This window comes from Hydra vulgaris, chromosome 12 (genome assembly GCF_038396675.1).
Source record: "Hydra vulgaris chromosome 12, alternate assembly HydraT2T_AEP".
NCBI lineage: Eukaryota > Metazoa > Cnidaria > Hydrozoa > Anthoathecata > Hydridae > Hydra > Hydra vulgaris.
The window spans coordinates 25,938,639-25,963,710 of NC_088931.1; the positions used below are offsets into that span (position 1 = coordinate 25,938,639).

A 25,072-nucleotide genomic window follows, 5' to 3' on the forward strand; every position below is an offset into this window, starting at 1 on the left:
TTATCTTAACCTTTAACACAAAAACTTCAAAAATCTTGTTAAACAAGGCTGCTGTGCAGAAAAACAGGTTTAGGCACTTCCAGAGGCAAAGGGACCTTGAATATCTTAATTGTGAACTGAAAGTTCTACCTAGTGTGATATCAGTCTGATATCACATTTAGTTTTATACATTGTTATTAATGCTTTGTTTTCTTTAAGTAAAAATCTGTTGACCAAAAACCTTTAACATACCCTTTAAAATTAAATTATAAATAACAAAAGGCAAATAAGATAGAATATTATCATATCAAGAAAACATATTCATTTTGATTACTCTTAAACACTAAGGGTATTATCCATCATATATTCCTATTTTGAAAGTCAAAGTTCAATTTTTAGAATGGGATTTTTGGCTTGATCGAAAACCAAGAAGTCACAAACAAAATTTTAGAGAAAATCCAATTATGTGAATCATGTTTCAAATAGTTTTTGTGTAGCATCAGCTATAACTCAAGATAAATAAGTTTATATGCCAGCATAATTTTCAAGTAAAGATTACAAGGAATTATTATCATAATTTGTATAAAGTACTTAATTGCCATAAAACAGACATAAGTATCTAAAATTGTGCCAGATAATGGAACAAACTCATATATAAAATGATTGTCAATAAAAATAATAAGAACAAAAATATTGAAACACAATAAAAATTATATTGATCATATATATGTTTCTCAATCAGGAAATGTTATTGGAGTATCAAAGGAAACAATTTCTATTTTCAAATAAACACCCAAGGAGTATCCATTATGTCAGATGGCTAACAAGAGTCAATAAAATCCTGCATTATTTTTGATCACAAGAAAATCAAACAATCTTATTCTTTTAGATGATTGTATTGTATATTATTCTTAGATTTTAGATTAGATACTTCATTGTGGGTTGAGAACAAAAGAATTGTCTGTGCTTTTCATGAAAGTTTTAATTTTTGAAAGTTTTAATTTTAATGTGTTGCAAAAGTAAAAGATCAAAGTATTAAAGGTGTGGCTTAATCCATTCTTTTAAGAAATTCATACATCTGCCACTCAAAGAATATTTTATCAATTGCAAATCTGACACAAAGCTGAAATTATATTTGCTGGAAAAGAGAAGGCTTTTTGAAACTTTAAATTAAATTTTTTAGCTGATATCTTTAAAAGACTAGAGCAATGAAAAAGAGCTGTCAAAAATTATACTATTTTTTCTAGAAAGGTCTGCACATGTCAAAAGACATGAAATCTTTTTTGTTATTTTTTTGTGGTTGCTTAGGTGCTCCAAGAAATCCTTACAATCATATCACAAAGCGCCACGGAGAGCATATAACCAAGATGTTCATACCTTACAAATATCACTTTCTGGCAAGAGTTAAAATTAAAAATTAACTAAACCTAACCCTAGAATAAAAGTATAAGACTATTAATAAGTGATATAGGTTATGTAGATATATTATTATTGTAAATTACAATTATGTAAGTACAAGGTGATTTGTTTTGTATCTTAAAAATGAAGATGAAACCTTTAAATCTGACTCAAATTTGAAAGTCGTGTTTTTTGAAAGAAGTAACAATTTAGGATCCATAACAAAGCCTAATTCTAAAACTTAGCCATGTGGTGGCTAAGTTTTGGAACAAATTATAATTTGCTCATTAGTAGACATAATAAATTTATCAGATAAGAGTTCCATTTCTAAAATAAATATACAATGTGTCATAAATCTCTCATTGTGAATTGCATCTAGTTTGTGAGTTTTGTACATTCTTTTAGACATAAGGCATTTTTTTTGAAAATTTTGCCAAATGTTTGTTTGATAACCTTTATTATATAACCCAAGTAACATAACATAAAGTTAATTATTTTTCAAGTTATAAAAATTTAAAGTTGATAAAAGTGTGAAAAACATCATTTTTTGGCAGATTTTTTCAATTTACAGATGTGTTTTTTGCCCATTATTTACCTCAATATGCAAGTAACACAACTATTTTCAAAAAATTGTCATGAATGAAACACCCTTGTATGCATATATATGTGTGCAGTGCTCAAAGTGGAGCGGGATGCCATCCAGTCACCTTTTTATAAATCTCTATATATAACATTGATAGGTGTGATGGTATTTTTAATTTACCAAATACCATCCCGTTACCTTTTTTTCTCCACTTTCACGTTTTTTTAATTTTTAAATAAACACTTTATAAGTTTTACTGTTTACCTTTTAGTTTTATGGTAAAGGCTGTATTATTTTGATTTTATTTTTTTGAATAAATTCTATAATTTAAGTTTTTTTGAAAAATTCTCTATATATCTAATATCTTAAAGACTTTAAAAAATGTCTTAGTTTAAATAGGTTGAAATCCAAAAAGTATGATTTAGTTGTTTGGGTTTATTTGTCTGAGCTGCAGCAGAAACTCTACCATGGATTTATACAATCAGAAAGAGTCAAACAAGTTTGTATTTACATTTAGAGTTTTTTTTTTTTTTTTTTTTTTTTTATCATATTTACTCTCTATAAATTTCTATTTTCAAATAAACATACATAAATTTGCCCTTTCAATTAAGTTTTAATATTTTTATATAAACCTAGTTTTACTAAATTTTTTGGAATTTCCTAAAATCTATTGTTTTGTTTTAGACTCTAATGTCAACACGAAGTCCTCTTGCAGAACTTCAATTGCTAAAAAAGATTTCTGATCACCCACGGTTACAATCTACACTTTCAAAGCTTTTAACTGGTTCAGAAGAGCATGAAACAAGGTTTTTATTTTATCATATTATATAAGAATTGACTCTTTTTAAAATAATGCTAAACTTCAAAGTAGTAGCCCCTACTCATGAGTGTTTGACACGAAACTTTTGGCAGCTATTAAAGCTGAGGTAATGGTGGAAAAGAGTCTCTAATCACTTTTTTATAAGGAAATATAAAATATTTATTTATAGATGTATAAATATGTGTAATAATTTGTCATTTAAAATTACGCAAATGTAAAATGTTCATTTGTGGCATTATGTACAAACCTCTGTAATTGTAAATATCTTTAGCATAAGTTGAGTTTGCAGCTGGTGTAAGGATTATGTATGATATGTTTTTTTTTTGTCTTTTTTTACAATTTTAAGTCTTTTTTGCTTAAACTGTTACGGTTTGTATTTAAAATAGCAGCAAAATTGAAAAAACTGAAAAATGTATTTTTGCATATGGGTGGATTTAAACTCATAGAAATGTTAGGGTGTTGATGTTAGGAGGACAACACATCTAACCATTGAGCTATCGAAGATATAAATGTGAATGAAAAACAAATCATTTTATTATTCTTTTATACTGATTGTAATTAATAAATGAATATATTATATGCAAATGCAAATATTTTAAATGCAAATGAAAAATACTCACTAACATAATCTACAATGTTAGTAATAATTTATTAAAAACATTGTACATTATGTCAGTGATTAATTTACATGTTGTAGATGAAATGATTGTATATAATCTGTAGAAATCTTTTTTAAAAAAAAGCAAAACAACAACAACATAAGTAAAAAATTTCTATTTTTAAATCAAATAATTATTAAGTATTTTTTAATTTTTTATTATTCTGTAATAAAATTATGCGCACAATTTATCTAGAAAATAAAGAACCACAAGTAAAATAGTCACTAACTTAATATTTCATTGAAATTTTTATATTTCTCTAAAAATCACTTTTTTAATTAAAATTGTAAAAATTAAAAAAAAAGTTATATAGAAACTACCTCATTTAAAAAAATTGCTTTTTTTTACATAAAGTTGGTATTTTTATAGAGATTATTATCATAATAATATTTAATATTTAAATATATATAATAATATAATAATAAAATTTATTATTTAAATGTATATAATATTATAATAATATTTAATATTTACCTGTATGACAAATATAATATATTAAAAATTAGCTTTGGACTGTTCTCAACACATTTAAAAAAAATCGACTTTAAAAATTGCCTTTGATATATAAGGAATAGGAATGAAAATATCATTTAGAAATATAAACATCAGCCTTTTATTAATGAAAATAAACACTTTTTTTCAAATCTCAGGTCTTTTTATTGGAATTAAATGAATTACTATTTTGTGTATTATTGAATATATTTTTATTTATATAAAAAATTTGCTCATTTTTAATATATGAACAGATTAAGTTGTCCGCAACCACTCTCCAAACATGTGTCCAATACCACCCGATCATACCACATTCACAAACACTCCACTGCGAGTCAGGTTCCACTGCAAATCAGGCTATTTGTCAGTCAATGTATGTACTGAAGCCCCCGGCAGCAGGCTATTTCAGTATGACATCACATTGCTCACCTAAATCAGCAGTATAAGATCATAATTTAACAAATGGGCAAAAACGGTGTTAAAATAGCCTCATTTAATATAATATATAATAGATATAAATTTTACTTGCCATGACCATTTCAGTGAATATCTGTTTGCTAAAAATTGTCTTAATTTAACAATCAGCCAAAACCAGTACTAAAGCAGCCTTATACATTTTATCTGAGTTGATATTATCAACAGGTTCTGTATAGGTTCCTGTTTTTAGTTTTACAAAGTTTTTCAAAATTAAGAAACAATAACCAATATTGTATACTTATATATTATTTTTTACTAATCTTTTTTTTAATAATAGATTTTATTTACTATATTAAACATATCTTTACTTTTAAAATACAGTATAAAAATTAATTATATTTCTTGTACAGGATTATTTTCATTTTTCAGGTTTTTAAAAATCGTGGTAATGAATTGAAAAAATATGCAACTTTTATGTTAAAAAAAAAAGCTTTTTTAATATCAAAAGATTTTTTAATTGTGATTTTATTAATTTTTAACTTTTTTTTTTAATTTTTTTTTTATTAACCCGCAATACAATACAGTTGTCTTTTTACAATGCCTGGCTAAAATGTGTGAACCAAAGTATTTAACGGTTTCTGTATTACATAATGTGCACATTAATCTGTTTTTAGGTATAGTTCTTGCTATTATAATTGATTTAAGAATTCTTTAATGATATGGTTTTCTAATTGCCGTAATTTTTAAACTTTATACTAATTAAAATAGCTATTTAAGTTATTATAACAATTTAAATTACATTGTTTTATTATTAACAATGATATATCTGTTTATGTAATAAATATTATTAACAATGTAATTTAAATTGTTATAATTTTATTAGTACTTTTAATCATTTTTATTTAGTTCATGAAGTTATATACGTTGAATTATTTAAAAATTAAAAAGGAGACTTACCTAAACCCATTATTATCATCCTCACATATTTACTTATTCATTGTGAAGAATTTATTGCAGTTTACTTTGTTTATTCTGTGGATATGTTGAATTGTTTCTTTTTGAAATAGAAAAATTGTAACATGAAAGTTATAGTTACAATGTTGTATTTGTAACAATATTATCACATATAGAATAAAATGGAGAAATTTTACATAATTGCCATCTACGTTAGTGATACTTATGTTATGTGTTTACCAATTAAGTAATCTGCGCAACTAACACTGAGACAATTTTCTTTCTTAAAGTGCAAAGATGGTAAATTCAGATTTTGTCTTTCAAAATAAATAGAGATCAAAGTATGCAGAAAAAGTGTGCTTATTAATTTTTTTTAGCTGTATTTACACACTTTCAAAGCATTAGCTTTTTGTTAGCTGTATTTACACACTTTCAAAGCATTTTGATATTATAAATGCTAACTGACATAAAAAACTGAAAAAACTGACATAAAAAACTCATATGCACAACTCAAAAGTTTGTCTGTGGCTAATTTTAATATTGTGCACAATATTAATCTGAGTGTGTTGAAATTGTAAATTTTTGTAAACAATAATGACTTAACAGGAAGTTGTTGTAAATGTGATTACTCAGCAAACTGAAATTAAAATAAACTGTTTGTTTAAAAAAACCATTTTTAAAGAAAACTTAATGTTTAACATTGTAATCATAAAAACTAAATCTAAACTTTTTTTAATAATTCTTTTTCAGCATAGAAAAATAAGTTATAGCTTGCTGAATTTATAACCAATACACTTTGGTTGTTAACTAATGTTATTAACTCTACTATAAAAAATAATAATGCAGGTTTTTAATTTACCTTGTCAAAAAAAAAAAGTGCCATATGCCATGTTGTAAGTGACATAACTGCGCCTGCTGTGCAAACAAAAAAATTAAAGGAGAGGTAACAATTTTTGGTAACAATTTTTGGGGGGGTAGGTAACAATTTTTGCGATAACAGAGAGAAACCCATATTTTAGTTTTACTTGTCTTAATGCAAATACGAAGTTAACTGGTCATAAGATTGTTATATGCATTTTAACTAATACGATCTTAAGGGTCGTATGGTAAAAATTAAGAAACAAATAAGAACATAATTTGAGTCAATTAACAAAAGAATTTCAAATCTTTTCAGAACATTTTCAATCAAATTTCAAGCTTTGATGTTAAAAACCATAAAGCACTTTATTTTGTACTCTATAATGATTTAACACGAATATAATTTTTTTTAAATACTTTAGTTATATCCTGATACAACTGCATACATTTGCAACCAATCAAATAATTGCTGGAGATGCTGCAAAGTAAAGTTGACACTGCAGAGTTTTATTTTAAACAAATCAGATTGCTTCCTTTAGTAGTAAGGAAGCAATTAACTTTTCCAATTTTCTTATTCCCTGCAAAGTATGATTTACATTGTAAATTGTTTTTTCTATATCTAAAGTTGACCCTGTCAGGTTGTAAAAAGAACACTGTTATAAATATTTACAAAATATTGAATGCATCATCTCTCTTAAAGAGTAAAAATTTTGTTTTTAGATTGATACTGGGTATTAATGATGAAACAGAAGATGATCTTGATGAGGAAGAAAATAAAGTTATTGAAAGGGTTGATGATTTGTCTGTTGAAAGTTTAATTAAAGACAGTGGCAAAATGGTTTTTCTTGTTTGTCTAATGGATAATTTGAAAGCTGAAAATCATCGTACTGTTATATTTAGTCAATCGATAAAAATGCTGGATATTATCCAAAAAGTTTTAAGTGAATTGGTAAGAAGAAAGTATTTTTTAAAAACTTTTTATTTTTTTTATTTATTAAATTACATTCATATATTATAAATTTTATCTGGACAAAAACTAGCTTGAATACATGAACATGGAATAATGAAATAGGTTCTATTCTGTTGATTTCTAGGACTGAAGTAATAACAAGGTGGGATTAATAAAAGCATCTGTATTTCTTTGTCAGAAATGAAATTCTTGGATTTATAAGTCAAACAACTATAAAAGCAGGGGAATATAAAATTTTGACACAGAACTGTTTAACTTGGTGATATCAGTGAAGTGTAAACTAAGGAACCATGTATCAAAAAAGTCAGACCCAAATATCCTAATATTTGCTGACAAAACTAACAACATTCACCAACTATCCCCCTGAAGATCACACCAAACATTTAAAAGAAAACATAAACATACAAAAAGACTCCTAAAAAGTGAATTTAGCATTGTCAGCAAAACACACTTAGATAAATAAAAGTTAAATTTAAACCAATGCTAAAACGCAACTGAAGTTATCAAATAGATTACAAGCATAAAAAAAAGCAACACCGTGTTGTCATCTGATGTATTAACATCAATAAAATGTGCATATTCATTACAACTGATATACTAAACTCAAATATTTGCAAAACTACATACAACAATCAACACTTCTCAAAAAATGTTATGGATATATATATATATATACTTTAGTCCTTGGGGAGGCAAGTAAAGTTAAAAATATATATATATTTTGCTTTCAACAAGGCTGCAAGCAACCACTATTAAAGTTGGAAGTTACTGGAAGAGAAAAGATGAAGTTTATAGAGCAAGATAACAATTGACAGATGACTTAAAAGGTTGCAAATTATATGAATTAGGGAAGCAAGATGAAGGAAGTGAGTTCGATAGAACTGATGTTCGCGTAAAAAAACTAGACAAATAAGAGTTTTTGGAGCACTTTGGAACAGTCACAGAAAAAGGATGAGACTTAATTGAATGGTATGTAACACGAGAATGATTTTTAGTAGATGGCACAACAGACGCTAGCTCTTTAGAGCAGTGCCAATTATAGTATTTGTAGAAAAGAGAAAGAGAAGCAACATTACAACAATGTGGTAATGGTTAGAGGTTGGCTGCAAGAGCAGGTCCAATGATGTTTACAATGCGTTTTACACCTTGCCTAAAAGAGGAGTGCATCATTGGAAGATCTGCCCCAGATATGACAACAGTATTACAAGGATGGATTTGAGATTATAGATATAAAGAATAGAATCCGGAGTAAAAAAGTGTCAAGCACAATAAATATATATATATTTTTTTACTGAGTAATTTTTATTGAGATGTAGTAATGAAAATTTATAAAAATATATTTTTAATTATGATAAAAGTTAATAGGTCATGCATTAGATGTGGAGATGTTAAGGCTATTGCTCTTGGCATTTTTAAAACTTTTGATAAAGTTTGGCATGCTGGTCTTCTCTATAAGCTCTCCTTTTATGGTGTATCAGGTAAAATCTTTAAGGTTATTGAATCCTTTCTTACAAATCATAGTATAAAAGTTGTCCTCAATGGACAGCACTCTTCTTCATATCCTGTAACTTCAGGGGCTCCTCAAGGTTCTATCCTTGGCTCTATACTTTTTAAATTTATAATAACAATCTCCCTAAAATTCTCACATCTAAGGTGGCATTGTTTGCTAATGATACTACCATTTGTTCTTATCTTAATAAGAAGCCAACACTCTATTATTGCTTGGAGGGGGAATTTGAGCTTGAAAAAGATCTCACTTCTGTTACAGCATGGGGCTCTCAGTGGCTGGTGAACTTTAACTCAGAAAATTTTTTCAACTTATCATTATCGCAATAATCTAGATCTTCCTATATTTATGAATGGTAATGTACTCATGAGTCATCTACCCTTCACTTTCTAGGATTAACTATTACTTCTGATCTTTCTTGGAGACCATATATCAAATCAATTTCAAAATTAGCACCTGCTAAGGTTGCATCTCTTTATCATTCTATACGCTTTCTTACTCAGGATTCTATTCTTTATCTCTATAAATCTCAAATTCATCCTTTTATGGAATACTGTTGCCATATCTGGGGTGGATCTGCCAATGATGCCCTTTCTCTTTAAGGCAAGGTGCAAATACTCATTGTAAACATAGTTGGACCAGCTGTTGCAGCCAACCTATAACCACTATCACATAATGGTAATGTTGCTTCTCTTTTCTATAAACGCTATAATGGGCACTGCTCTAAAGAGCTAGCGTCTCTAGTGCCATTTACCAAAATTCATTCTTGTGTTACTCATCATTCATTCAAAGTCTCATCCTTTTGCTGTGACTCCTAAGTGCTCCAAAAATTAGACAATATTTGTCTAGGTTTTTTCCTCAAAAATCAGTTCTTTGGAGTTCGCTTCCTTCATCTTATTTTCCTGATTTATATAGTATGCAATCTTTTAAGTTGTCTGTTAATCGTTATCTTGCTCTATAAACTTCATCTTTTTCTTCCAGTAACTTCCAACATTAATAGTGGTTGCTTGCAGCTTTGTTGGAAGTGAAAATGTTTAAAAAAAAAATGTGTTTGTGCAGAATGTAAATCCTGTTACATTGGCAAAGCTACTCTTCCTAAACTTAATCAACAAACATTCTCCTACATCCCACCCCCTAATTAAACTATTAAATTAAAATACCAACAAAGTGAGTTACAGCTGCACCAAAAATATCAAAAGAATAATAAAAAGCCACAACAAGAAAATCATTTCAGTAAGACCAAAAGGATACCCATCCTGCAACTGAATAAATAAAGAAAACTGCCCTATAATAGGAAAACGTAGAGCTTCTAATGTTATTTATAAATGTATATTATTCCCCCCTCCCCCCAACACTCCAGAAAAAGTATGTATTGGCGTAACAAAAGGTGAATGGAAAAAAAGTTGGGCTAACCACAAACACTCATTCACAAACAAAAAGCTAAAAAATTCAACCACTTTTCAAAGTATATATAGCAGATAAAAGAAAACTTAAAAATAACACCCAAATTAACCTGGTCAATATTTAAACAAGTTCCTGCTTACAGAGACATAACAAAAAACTGCTTATTTTGCCTTCATGAAAAATTTTGCATAATATCATACAAAGGTGCACAAGAATTATTAAATAAAGAAACTGAATCTAATCTCTAAGTGCCATCTCGAAAACAAGTTCTTACTTGACAACCACGAGTTCAAAGATTAAAAAACCAAACTACTTTTGTAAATAGGAGCAGTTTTATAACTGTTTTTGAATGTCACGATATGTATTATGAGTATATTTTTTTAACAAAAAAAACAATTTATTTTTTTCCTGACGATTGCAAAACGTATGAAACTTTTAGCAGTAAAAATTATGTAGTCATTTTTATTTAATCTTGTCAAAAAATCAATTATATAGCTCTGATATCATTCATCGAGCACTCTTGCTGAATGCACACAGCAAAATTAAATTTATATATATATATACATGCATATATATATATATATATATATATATATATATATATATATATATATATATATATATATATATATATATATATATATATATATATATATATAAATCAGAAATTCATGTAATTTATTTAATTAATTCATGTAAATAATAGTTAATTTATGTAAATTTTTCTTCTAGAGCAGTCCTTGCACAATCATCTATATCATGTAACATACTTGCAGTTTATTAAAATTGTTGCTCACATTTTATTTAGTTTTTTCTTTGAAATTTTATACTTGAATAAAATTTTTTTTTTCAAAATGACAAAAATGTTATAGAAATAGTAATAATCGTAAATTAACATCCTATTTAATAAGTCATCATGATTAACTTTTAGTAGTAGATGTGTATGACTTTTAGTAGTATCATGAATGCGGTAGTGGTGTAGTGGTAAGAGCGCTCGCTTTGTAAGCGAGAGGTTCGGAGTTCGACTCCCACCATGTCCCTGGAAGTACCGCGCTTAACTTTTTTTCTCCGCGCAGCGGCCTTGCACTTCAAGGTTCGTGTTTCGGAGTTAAAGAGTTGAGAGAGGGTTGCACCACGAATAACAACTAAAAAAAAAATAATAATAATAAAAGAAAAAAACACACAAAAAAATGAGTATCCTCCTCGACTGTAGTGGCCCCCTCGGGCCTTGGGGAGGTGAATAATCTAAAAAAAAAAAAAAAAAAGAATGACTTTTCTTGATTAGACTCCTTCTAAAATTATAACCTTAAAAAAGACTAAGGTTTTTGGAATTTAGAACTAAAAAAAATTACCTTGAAAAAGTAAATATCAGAAAAGAAAGTGTTTTTGGTAATTTGTATTCAGCAATAAAAAAAAAAGTTATTTTTCAGAATATTAGGAATAAGATAGAGCCAAAAAATAAAAAAAATTCTCTTCATTAATTTTTAATATAGATTTTACTAATGGATTCGTATTGTAAATTATTTATTTACAGGGCCATTTAATTTTGCGAGTTGATGGCAGAATGAAAAATCCTCAAGATCGAGAGAATGTACTAGATAAATTTAAAGAAGATCTAAGATATAATGTTTTGTTAATGACAACTCAGGTTATTTTATTTATTTTTAAAAGTTTTTTTTTTTGTTTATAGATTTTAATTTATAAAATTTTGTCTGGCATTTAGAAATAGATGTTTAAAGTAATGTTAAAATACTGCTTTAAAAAATATTCAACTATTTTTTTATTTAATTGTTTGTATGTTCAAGAAATTACGTTTAGATTGGCAGTGTTGGCATAACACTTACCTGTGCAGATCGACTTGTTATATGTAATGCTGTTTTTATACTTTTTCTAATAACAATAAAAAAATTTTACACATAATAAATAATTTAAATATTAAAAGTATGCAGTAATTAGTTATAAATAATGTTTTTTATTTTTTATTTTTTTTTTTTAAGTAAGTTGTTTATTTAATTTATAATGTTTTATGTTGTAGTTGATCCGAGTTGGAATCCGGGAACCGATGCTCAAGCAGTGGATAGGTAGATATGAAGTTGTGATTTTTTCTTTAATTGTCTTTTCAATTTTCTTTATATGATAATCTTTGCCATATAATCAAACATTATACTGACTCTTGTGCAAACTACACAAATTTTTTTTATTATTAGAGTGTATAGGATAGGTCAAGAAAAAGATGTTGTTGTATATCGTCTAGTGACTTGTGGCTCGGTTGAAGAAAAAATTTATAGAAAACAAATTTTTAAAAATGCAATCATGAAACAAACAACAGGTGCATCTGATAATCCTTACAGGTTATAGGCTTATTGTTTTCATATTATCAGTTATAATTGTTGATAATTATAATTTTTAATAATCAATGTTTAATAATACTTAATTCTAATATCAAAGTAATATATTAGTTTCAAATTAATTTATCAAATTAATATTAAAATATGTTAGTTGAGCAATTCCACGACCGTCTCACAAAAAATGAAAAAGTTAAACGAAGCCAATATACATAATACTATATATCAGTAGAAAGCTCTACTTTTCCTCTTTCAAGAAATATATAGTTTGTTATAGTATGCCGCTATCATAAAAAATTATATGGGCTGAAACAGAAGGTAAAAATATGCGTTTTTGCGATAATTTGAATCGTTTTTAATCGCCGAAGTTCAATTGAACCTATAAAAAGTTCAAAAACTGTCTTGCTCATTGCAATCAGGTTTTTAGCTGCACTAATAATTGCTAATTATGATAAAAACACACTTATTGCGAGACGAATTTAGAAAACCATTTATTTTAATCAAATGTTATTACCACTATTGTCATGCTGTGACATGTCACGCTGTGACAATTAGGGTACCAATAGTTTGATTTCTAAGACAACCAATAAAATTTAGGATTTCGAAATTCCAGTGCAATGAGAACTCTATCTAGTACATCTAAATAAAAACTAACATGTTTAAAAAAATAATTAGCTCAAGTTATTTTTAGAATCTTTTTATGTCACGCCGTGACGTCACGGTGTGACAATTTTTTAATAAAATTTAAAACAATATTCAAAACTGCTTAACTGAAACCACAATTTATTTTTTATCAACTTTAATCGGGCAGATTATTTTGCAGTTGACTTTCTTTGGGTTTTCTACAAAAACTACGAAATATAGGTATGTTTTCGATAGGCAACATTTGCTCAGTTATCCTTGAGGCTCTGATTTGGGATACATAGAGCCTCTCTGTAAAGGATAGTTGTAACTCCATTGAGCCTTGGATGTAATACGTCCATCTCCATAACTATTGTGTTGCTTTTTTTTAATCTTTCAAGGGTTTAATATGTCTCTTACTCATGCTTAACGTTAAAGGAATTATCGTGAAAGGCAGTTAGAAAAATTTGGCGAAAAAGTATTTAAAGAAAAAACCCTCTTACAAATCTTCAAGCACTCTTGGAAAAGTTGTTAAGAGAGCCGAATCAGCACTACCAAAATCACCCAGAAAGACGGCAAAAGTTGTACAAAATCTTTTAACAAAAATGAATGAAACCCCTAGTCCAGAAAAAATACTTAATGAAAATGCATTAGATGCTTTAACTCTAAAATTGGTTCTTGATTTTTACCAGCGTGATGATATATCCCGTCAAGCATCCGGTAAAAGAGACACCATTGTGGTGATATTAAAGAACAAGAAAAAACTGCAAAAACATCATTTGTATGTGAATGTTATTGAAGCTTATGCTGTTTTTAAATGTGATTGTCCTGAAGAATCAGTTGGAAAATCAAAGTTTGCAAGTTTACGCCCATCACATGTGCTTTTGTCTAGTTCAATGTCAAGAAATGTTTGTTGTTGTCAACGACATTAAAATATAATTCTTATCCTTGAAGCCCTGCACAAGTTTGATTTAAATTTTCTATTGTATTCACATGAATTTCTTCTTAGCATTGTGTATGATAGTGAAAAAGACATTTGTTATAATGATATGTGTACTACATGCAAAGATGCTGCAAAGTTTCATAATCTATATGTTTTGAATGAAATTGACAAGAATAAATGCATTACATGGTACCAATGGAAAAAAGTTGCAGAAGGTAATGGAAAATAATATATTAAAAAGATTCAAAAAAAGAGAATAGTTGATGATCTTTATAGCACCTTTTCAAAATCTTTAGCTTCATTTCTTTGGCATTATTTTATTAAACAGAAACAATCAAAGACATCGTGATCATAAGATCCAACCTCAAAGTAAGCCAGACACAGCCGTCCTTCAAGTGAATTTTGCTGAAAATTTTTCAACTTTGTGGCAAGATGAAGTGCAGTCAGCACATTGGTACAAGAAGCAAGTTACTGTGTTTACTGCTGTATTTTAGTACCAAAATTTATTCTCGTCATCTGACATAGCTTCAGATGGTTTAACCCATTCAAAAAAATTTATTCTTGTATTTGTTCATAATTTATTATATAACCATATTGAATCAAGTGTTAAAATACTACAGATTTAAACAGACGAGCCAAGTAATCAATTTAAATATCGTTTTATTGCATCAGCAATACCCTGGTTGGAAGAGCAGCATGATTTAAAATTATTCTGAAACTTTTTTGCTGCTTCACATGGGCAAAGGATCGGTACATGCTATTGGTGGGACCGTTAAAAGAGTAGCAACGCAAAAAATAATCCAGAGAAAATATATAATAACTGATGCCATAACTTTTCATGAAGCTGTTAAAAATGAGACTAATTTCAATGTCTATTTTGTTTCTATAGAAGATATTATAAATACAATTTAAAAATTTAAAATTGATGAGTTATTTACATAAACACCAGCAAAACCAGGAATATTCGCAGGGAACCTAATTAACAACAATAATGGGAAAATACAAATGCCATCCTATTCTAGTGCCAAGTATTCAGTCAAGCAACTTATGTCTACAAATAAAATCACTAAAAAACTTTAAAACGTTGTTTATATGACAGCAATATAATATGGACGCAATTAGACACTGATATAGTATGGGCGTGTTCTGAAGAATACTATTTTTATGAAGATGTAATTATATATTTTTCTAATACCTCTCTACTAAGTTTTAAATTTATTAAAAACAGCCCATTTATCTGGTTTATAACTACCCAAATGTGTCTGATCACGCTGTGACGCCACGCTGTGACGTTTTCCACTAGTTAATTAAAGGTGCGCCTGTTTAAAATTTGATTTAAAAAATGTAATTTAGCTATAAAGCTTGTAAGAGTAATGTCTAAACTTTTTGTTTAATGCCAAGTTAATAATTCAGTCTATCTATATTAGCTGAATCACGGTGTTGATCTAAAAACTAAAAAACAATGAGAAAATATTGGTCACGCTGTGACGTTTTATATTTTCTTGCATGAATGAGAGGCCAATATATCCACCCAAATTTTTCTTCTTGTTTTTTGTAGCACCTGTTTTTAGCTAACTAAAAAGCAAAAAAAAATTCTTCTTATATCTATTTTAATATTAAAGGCTTAAGACAAAAAAAATGACGGGTGTCACGCTGTGACGGTCGTGGAATTGCTCAGTTGTGTTTTGTATTAATTTTTTTTTTTAGTTTATAATATATTTAATATTTAAAAATTAAATATATATGCTATATATTTAATTTTTGTTTGGTTTTTGCTAAATTTTATGCTTCTAATTTTTATTAGAATAAAAAAAATCTGTGTTTTCAATTTTGCAGATATTTTACAAACCTGGAATTAAGAGAGTTATTTCATCTTGATGATCCAAGAGTATCTACCACCCAAATTCAACTTCAAGAAATGCATCCGTATCAAATGGTTTCAGAAAGTATAGAATTTGAAAGACATCTCCGATTTCTTAATAACTCATGTAAGTTTTACTAATTTTAGATAAGCTTTTTTTGTATACTTTTCTTTCCAAGGCCTTAATAGTTATTTGGTAATTGCATGGTTTTCTGAATAAACCAGTAACAAATTATAAAAATAAGTGACGATAATTAGGTAGATTATTCATGAAATGTTTTTTCCTTTTTAGATTTCTTCCTTCTTATATCCTTTCTTCCTTAGATTTGTTGTTAATATCACAACATTTTCTTGTAATATGATTATTTAATTTGAAACTTATATTACTTTGATATTAATTTTAAGTATTGTTAAACATTGATTATTAACCAATATAAAAAGACCAAATTTTTTTTTTTCTTTATCAAAGTATTAGTTAACAATCCTTTAAATTAATTATAACAACTAATCATTATATATATATATATTTAGGCTCAGATATCTCTAGAATCTTTAGCTTAAGTTAAAAAGCTCAGGTAAAGCAGCTAAAGTTTCAAATGAAGGATCTTTAAGATAAAGTAAAGTATTTTTATATTTAGGTGAAACATTTTTAAATTTAGGTAAAACATTTTTCGGCACTCATAAAGTATCTTTATGCTCAGACATTTTTTAGTTTAAGTGAACTTTTAAGCTTTTTCAATTTTATAAAACTTAGTATTCAAACACAAAAACACATTTTTTTAAAAAGTTTATGTAAATTTGAAAAACTGAAGCAAATTGGCAAAAGGTTATTGTAAAATATATATTTATATTGTATAAAAAGTATATAGATTTTATAAAATCGCAAAGTTGCATGCTGTTTTAATTAGTTGTTTTTTCTATAACAATGAATACTAAATAATCTAATACTAAATAATTTCAGGCATATTTGGTATCAGTCATCATGACATGTTGTTTTCGCAAGAAGCAAATAATGACAACATTGACCATGAAATAGATATTCAAGCGAAGGTAATAAGTTATTAACAATAATAGAGTTTGAACTATATAAGCAGTATGGCGCTGTCACCTATGTCTATTACCTTTTTCCATCACCTATGTCCATCACCTTATTAAAAGTGCAACTTTATGTTGTTGTGTTATTTTATGTTTTATTGAATTTTGAATATAAAGATATATATTTTTGATTTGCTCACTCATAGTTTTATCTCTATTATTACTCAATTTTAATTATAATTAGCGTTGTTTTTTTTTGTTTTTTTTTTGTAATTATTATTTAGTTATTAATTAATAAAACAAATTTGTACTTCCTGTATAAATATTATTTAATAGTATTTTTTTAATAGTACGATTTTTTTTTTTTTAAATTGTTTGAAAATTGAATGAATTATTAAATAGGTATTAAAGCATATGAAAATATTTTTTAAATTTGACGCAACTAAATTTTGATTGGTTGTTTTTAATCTGTTCGTGTTTAATTTCTTGTGTTGTTTTTCTTCTTTGTTTGTATTTTGGAAATAAGAATTTTTGTTTGTGAAAATTTATTAGATTAAAACCGCTTTTTATCAGTATGCCAATCCAGGAGATTATGTAGGAGGCGCAATTATCAGTGGAGAGACTAAAGGAAACAACATCAAGAAGAGTGCTGTGTTTGGAGAAAAACAATAAAGTCCAAAAAGATAGGTGATTAAATGAAAGGGTACTGAATGAAAGCACATTAAAAAATAATCAGAGAATTTAAACCTGATTTTTTATTTCTTTGAATTGATACATAAGTATTTGCCAAGGCAGTCTTCAGAATTAGCAATAATATTTTTTCTAAATCCAAACACTGCTCAGGCCGAGCATGTTTCTATCTTTATATAGGAATTTGTGTCTTTTAGATCAATTCGCTTCTGGGTGGAATTAAAAAATTTTTTTACTTTTTTTTTACTTTTTTTTATGAAATGTGACAGAGGCTGAGTAAATAAATCAAAAAATCATTATCCTACAGAGCAATGAAGAACTATAGGTAAATCTTGGTAAAAAATACCCATGTAATTTTTGCAAATGTATTTGCAGTACTACTATTTCTGCAAATAAAATTACATTTGTATTTTTCACCTAGGTTTACCTGTAGTTCTTCATTGCTCTGTAGGATAATGATTTTTTGATTTATTTACACAGCCTGTGTCACATGTCATATAGAAAAAAGTAAAAAAAAATTTTAATTCCAGCCAGAAGCGAATTGATCTAAAAGACACAAATTCCAGCCTGAATTCCGGTACATCCCTATTTCAAAGACAGTGAATATATGTAAAGGATATATTAAAATAATTAGGTGGTAATAATTTATAGGTACTTTATTAATGTATTAAATTAATAGAGAACTTGACTCATAGATTTTGTATGGCATCTTAAGCAATAAGCTATAAAGTTGTCTTAGTTCTGCTAATCAATCTAAAGTTGTAACAAGAGTTTCATGTTGCCTTGAATGCACACCAAAAGCACTGTTAAAACGGTGATAATTTATTGATGGAATCAATCGAATTTGTTTGAAATGTAAAATCTTGAATTAAGCAAGACAAAACAAAAGTTTTTGAGCAATACAAAACAGAGTTCTCTGATGTTTAAATTTCTTTCTTGAAAAAATGAAGCAAAACTTTATAAGCGGTTCAGCTTAAATCATACAACTGTTTTGAATCTGGTGGAAAAGTTTTTTTAATTAAATAAAAAATATATATATATACAACCCTCGGAATTAGGAAAATTGAGGTTGGCAATAATTTGCCAACCTCAATCTTTTAGAGGTCGGCATCAGGTCGGCAAAAATTATTTGATACAAAGGTCTAACCGTAAAACATAGAAACGAGGTCGGCAATTTTTTGCTGACCTCAAACACTTTCAGGTCGGCAGTTAGGTCGGCATTGCCGAATGCCGACCCTAATTCCGAGGGTTGTATATATAAGTTTAAACATAAGTTAAACAAATAATAATCAAATACTGTTGGTTGTTATTTAACCACAAATTTTATTTGGTTGTTAAATCTAACAACAATTGTATGATATTTGACATAAAGATCATTATTTGTGTATTGTTTTAATTTTTAGGTTTTGAGTGCAATTAATCTAATATCTAGAGAACAAAATGAATGCGAGATTAAGTTGCCACAAAAAAAGGTTATTGTTTTATTACTTATTTAAGATTACTTGATATTTAAAAGTATATATATATAAATATTATTTTGTTCTATATACTAAAAATATTGTATTGCAATTATTTTTGTTAAATACTTATGTTTGTGTTGTAGTTTTTAATTAAAAATTAGTTAAATTTGACTTATAAAAAGTATTTTACTTTTAGAATCGAAATAATGAAATATCTAACAATTATTTAAGTAATTTAACTTTAAAGACTAATTCAGATGATAATGCTCCAAAGGAATTTAATAGAACCATCATTAGTGACAGAAATTTATTAACCGATCCTTTAGTGGATACCTCAAACCATTTGCAATCTCGTTCTACTACCTTGAGCAGTTCAGATGAAATAGATGATGTCGTGAGTAATATCAACAAATTGAAGATAAAAACTGATGAAGAAATCATTGATGAAGCAGAAATTGCCTCGTAAATTTTATTTTTAAATGCTAACATAAAATTTTTTGTTAACATTCTTCTGACTGGGTGATTTAGATTTTATTTGTCTTTGTTTATTTTAGAGACTGACCTTAATTTTGGAGTAAAAATATTGAATAATGAAAAAAAAAAAAAAATTAACAATAGATCTGATGAGCTATGCATCTATGCATGAACCAAGCTTATTAGTTGATGATGATGAAAATATGTTTTTTAGTTGATCATTAAATTATTTGAAAACAAAATATATGTGAAACTAAAAAAAAGTTCAGAAAAAAATCATAGATTTTTATTTTTTAATATAAATTATAAATATTTAAAACTAAATATTTCTCTACTAAATTGATTTATTTTTGCAGACAAAAAATTGTTGAACTTTTGCTTTAGTGGTCCCTATAAGCACTTTATTTTCTTTGTGTATTCCATCATAACTATTTATGTTTTCAATAAACTACTTTTCAGCGAAACAAATGATTTATGTTTTCAATAAACTACTTTTCAACAAAACAAATGATTTATGCTTTCAATAAACTACTTTTCAACAAAACAAATGATTTATGCTTTCAATAAACTACTTTTCAACGAAACAAATGATTTATGCTTTCAATAAACTACTTTTCAACAAAACAAATGATTTATGCTTTCAATAAACTACTTTTCAACGAAACAAATCATTTTCTATTAGTATTTAGAGTAAGTTAGCACAAAAATTGTTTGCAACATTACAAACTTTAAACTTTATAGTTAAATTTTATTTATTTTTAGTGAAGAGTTGTCTCTAGACGAAAAAATTACAACACTTGAACCTTTTAATAGTAAGTTTCAATTTATTACTTGTAACAACCAAGTTCTGATCTACAATGAATCAAATCTATAATTAAAACTATCATTTTGAACATTCAAAAGCAAAATTAACTTAATAAAATTTTCTAATAACTGAAAAGCAAATTGTAAAAATTTGAGATATTTTAAACTTGAAGCTTTCCAAAAGTGATGATGAAATTTGAGATAAAAAAGATGGTATGGTACTGTATGGTGGAAAAATAAGTTTGAAGTGACATGTTTATGATGCAGAACTGGATGGTTTAGGGTGAATTTAAAATTTATTTTTGCCTCAATAGACAATTGCATCAGGTTATAAGCAATCAGTGCATTTAATCATAATTGATCAGAAATAATCATCTTCTATCACAGAAATAATCACCTTCTATCACAGAAATAATCACCTTTTATCACAAAAATAATCACCTATTCTATAATGGTTTACATATAGTTATATTATGTATTAAAATAATATATTATAGAATATATAGTATTCTATATCCTGGATTTTATAGAAATAGGTCTACAGGAACTTAGCTTGAGTTTATTTACACCCTTTTTAGCTTCACAAGCTTTTTTCTCTGTTTTCAAAAAACTTTTTTGTTATTCTTTCTGCTTTTCTCTTAGTTTTAACAGTTCTTTTAAAGGTTGTTTAAAGTTCTTTAAACTTGTTAGAATGCTTGAGCTATTTTTTTTAGACAATGATTTGAAATCAAAAACACTAACCAACTTCTTTGGTGCATCTGAATTAGTTTTAAGTTTTTCTGGATGGTTTATATGATGGTTTTATTATTTAGCTTATTTGTATTTAAGAAACCCAAATTCTATTCTCTTATTCCTTTTTTTTTTGTCAACTGAACTCTTACAAAGAGAATTTTTGTAATTATCTTTAATTGATTGCAATCTAGTTTTGTTTGGGGTAGTTTCTCTCCTTAAATTGCGATATAATAGTTAACTAATGCTTAAGCTAACCTAACACGGGGCAAGATAACGAGTTTGCCATCTTGTCTTCATCATCTTGCCCTCGACTGACTGTTTAAAAATATTCATCTTGCCCCGCTCTTCATCTTGCCCCGGTCTCCCCTTTATGAAATTCATATTTCTTCATAAGATAGAAAAGATTTTGCTCAACGTATCAATGTAGTGGTTAGAGTTACTTTTTCATGTTTTAGAATAGGTAATGCTTATAATAAGGAAAAGAAGGTTTAGAAAAAAAATGTCCTAGCAGTTGCTCTCTGACCTTCAGGAAGAGAAAGTATGTATTTAAACTGACACAAATAAATAATAAGGCTGTGTTACTATTTTTTTGTTTTTTGTTGTTTTAAGATCGAAATAGTTAACAAGATATGGCTTATCAGCTTGAAAGGTGGAAGATATAAATTAATTAAAATTAGCTAATTATACTATCATTAGTTATGATAATTAACCTAAAATTTTCTTTCAGTTTTTATTTTAATATGATAATTGATTTATGTTTTTTCCTTGATTATGAAATTGATTAACCCAAACCATTTATTTGATTTTTTTTAATTGTTTATACTTTTCACATTTTAACTGGTAGTTTAAAGTTATATTTATATTTCAAATTGTTTTTAGTGACCATCCATGAACATCAACATTCTCAGGTGTTTATGCAACTTCAGTTGTAGTTTGATATTATTAATTTATTTATAAAGTTATTTTATGTTTTTATTTCATATTATATTTTATTATTTATATTATTTTTTTTGTGTTGTTTATTTTAATTTATGTCTATTTAATGTTTATTACTGTATGTATGACAATATTAGTATGTAATATACATGCCAATATTTTATGTAAAGTTAGAGGGCATCCATAAAGTAGTAGGGGAGAACCTTAATGAATGGGACAGTTTTCGTAAAATGCATTTTTTGAGGTTGATAAATTTGTTTAAAAATTACTTTGAAAATAGTTTGATAACTATTAACTCTCGTACTATGATAAACAAAAACAAAAAAATTGATTCCGCATATGGGTATTGGTAAAAAGAGAATTTTATTGGACCATGGCATTTTTCCCATTCATTAAGAACTACTCATTGAATGGGACAAAAAAAATGATTGAATGGGACAAATCTAAAAAATTAATAAAAGAAGAGAGGTCCTAAGTAAGTTTCAAGGCAGTCAAGCAGTAAGGGTAGTTTCTACGATTAGGGAACCCGAAAAAGCTATAAATATAGAAGAATGTCTGCATATATTGACAAACCTAAAATAATTTTATTAAAAATATATGTATATTAAAAATAAATTAAAAACATGAATAGTTGCTTTTAGTAAAACAAAAAGCGTTGTTTAAATGCTTGGATATAATTCCCAGTAATGAAACATTTCCAATAGGGAAATGAGTCGTTGCCTACAGCATCCCTATGCTAAATTATAAATTAGAAATAAATAAACAACTTTATACCATATAAAGTATCTAGTTTACTTTCAAAAAACTCAATAACAAAGCATCTTATTAGATATTTAAAAAATTCATTTTATTTATGTTTAACCAAAATACAAAAATCAACAATTATTGCTTGTTGCAAAGTACATGAAATAAAAACCAATAAATCACATAAAGTGTAGAAGATATTAACAGTCAACTTCACATAGTTCGCATTCATAATAACGCTTCTTGCTGTTATTATTACAATTACCACATATCCACCATTGACAAGTAAAACACTGAATCCAAGCAGGCCCACAGAAATTTTTCCAGTTGCATTTGCATATTTTGCAAGTATTTTGTTGTTGTTGGTTTACGGGTTAATTTTTTACAGATGACACAATTAAAAAATCTGCATCAGAGTTTTCTGTTTCTTTCACTCTATTGAGGTCAATTTTTCTTTTTCGATTTTGTGTGTTAATTTTACCAGTTTCAAAAATTTTCCTTTTATCTACTGTCTTTTCTGGAGTTTTAGTTAATATAGTACTTTTAACCCTGCTGTCTTCTTTTTTTAGAATCTTTTCTTGGGGGTGCGTAGGGTACGGATGAATGGTTTCTGGACTAACTATTTTGACTGATGAATCAACTTGTTTATTTTTTTCATATGATTGTTGATTATCTGGTTGTTTATTTTCTGGTTGCTCAACAGGAAGAGGTCTGTCACTAACACTAGATGATATGAAAGCACTTTCCCCAAATATTTGTCTATTAAGTGGATAGATCCCACATTTAGAAAATCCACTGCAAGCATTTTTTATTGTGAATGACATATTATATGCTCTGCATGCTAGCTGAGGTAAATTATATATGTTAATAATTCTCCCTGGATTGGAGGCCAACCATTCATTCTGAGCCAATCTAAAATAAGATTTAAAAGGACCAAACACCGAAACATCCAAAGGCTGCAATCTATGACTGCAGTGTGGTGGAAATGTTAATAAAATCAAAAAGTTTTCTTTTGCAAATGTTATTGTTTCAAATGAAATGTGGCTTTCGTGGTTGTCCATTAATAACAGCACTGGATGATCCACAGATGGCTTAGCATGGGAAACAAAGTGCTTCATTGCAACTAAAAAGTTCTCACTTGTCATCCAACCACTTTTGTTACACAGCCCTAAGCTTCCTGTTGGGGCTCCACTTATCATAAAATCCTTGTAGTTTACTCTCGGAAATATTTTTTTTTTTTTTTTTAGATTATTCACCTCCCCAAGGCCCGAGGGGGGCCACTACAGTCGAGGAGGCTACTCATTTTTTTGTGTTTTTCATTTTTTTTAGTTGTTATTCGTGGTGCAACCCTCTCTCAACTCTTTAACTCCGAAACACGAACCTTGCCGAGCAAGGCCGCTGCGCGGAGAAACTAAGTTGAGCGCGGTACTAGCTTGTGATACCCTCTTAGATCCACGAGTTGAAATAATCTTTGGAGGATCGGTTACTGTTAATAATCCTGTCTCATCTGCATTAAAAATACATTCTGGTTTGAATTTATATTTTAATTAAACTTCTGACAAGTTATCAAAAAACATTGATACCGTATGTTCATTAAATGCAGTTGCACGAGCAAGACTAACTTTTTCTAGCTTACGTAGTGATAATTTTGGATGTCGTATCAAAAAACTTTCCAATCATTGCTTTCCAGCCATTTTATTTTGGTGCCATGACTCTGGAATACTGTTAGAATTTAATGCAATTCCGTACTTGTAGGCTAACTGCCTAGTTTGTAATTTAGTTAAACCATAGCACATATTTGAAGATGTATGCTAATATTCTGCAATAGCACTTTCCTCGGATGTATGAAATATTTTTCTATTTCCAATGTTTACAGTGTGTTTATAGTCTGGCAGCTTTTGATATCTTGCCATTTTAACAGCTCTACCTAATTCAGATTTTGATAAACTATATATTTCAGCTGCATCTCGTATGGAAATACCCTTAAGAACACTTTTGACTGCATCTTCAACATCTAAAGAGTTTTTACGTATTAATTTTGTGTTTGGTTTCATCTAAAATAAAATTTGAAACTTCACAAAAAACCAAATATATGCAAAATGCAAATATTTAAATACAAACATTAAATATATAATTAAAATACACACAGATATACACACACATATATATGTTTGTATATGTATGATACATATACATACATATAATATATGATATAAATACATGTGTGTGTGTGTGTGTGTGTGTGTGTGTGTGTGTGTGTGTGTGTAAGTAGATATACATAAATGTATATAAATACAATAAATAACTACCAAACAGGAATTATAAGTATGTGTATATATATATATATATATATATATATATATATATATATATATATATATATATA

The 25,072-nt window shown here is 27.6% G+C and overlaps 1 protein-coding gene across 4 annotated transcripts in view; it reads left to right on the forward strand.

The window, feature by feature from the left end:
* The window catches only part of LOC100200890 (DNA excision repair protein ERCC-6-like), an 83,519-nt gene that overhangs the window by 37,581 nt on the left and 20,866 nt on the right, over positions 1-25,072 (forward strand). For all 4 annotated transcript variants that reach the window (XM_065812703.1, XM_065812704.1, XM_065812705.1 and 1 more), the window contains exons 9-21: positions 2,351-2,459; positions 2,645-2,766; positions 6,881-7,109; positions 11,576-11,689; positions 11,860-11,908; positions 12,077-12,122; positions 12,249-12,392; positions 15,787-15,938; positions 16,773-16,861; positions 18,940-19,008; positions 19,193-19,458; positions 20,233-20,282; positions 21,886-21,914. In XM_065812703.1, coding sequence (XP_065668775.1) covers positions 2,351-2,459; positions 2,645-2,766; positions 6,881-7,109; positions 11,576-11,689; positions 11,860-11,908; positions 12,077-12,122; positions 12,249-12,392; positions 15,787-15,938; positions 16,773-16,861; positions 18,940-19,008; positions 19,193-19,458; positions 20,233-20,282; positions 21,886-21,914 — 1,468 coding nt within the window. The remainder of the gene's footprint in view (positions 1-2,350; positions 2,460-2,644; positions 2,767-6,880; positions 7,110-11,575; positions 11,690-11,859; positions 11,909-12,076; positions 12,123-12,248; positions 12,393-15,786; positions 15,939-16,772; positions 16,862-18,939; positions 19,009-19,192; positions 19,459-20,232; positions 20,283-21,885; positions 21,915-25,072) is intronic.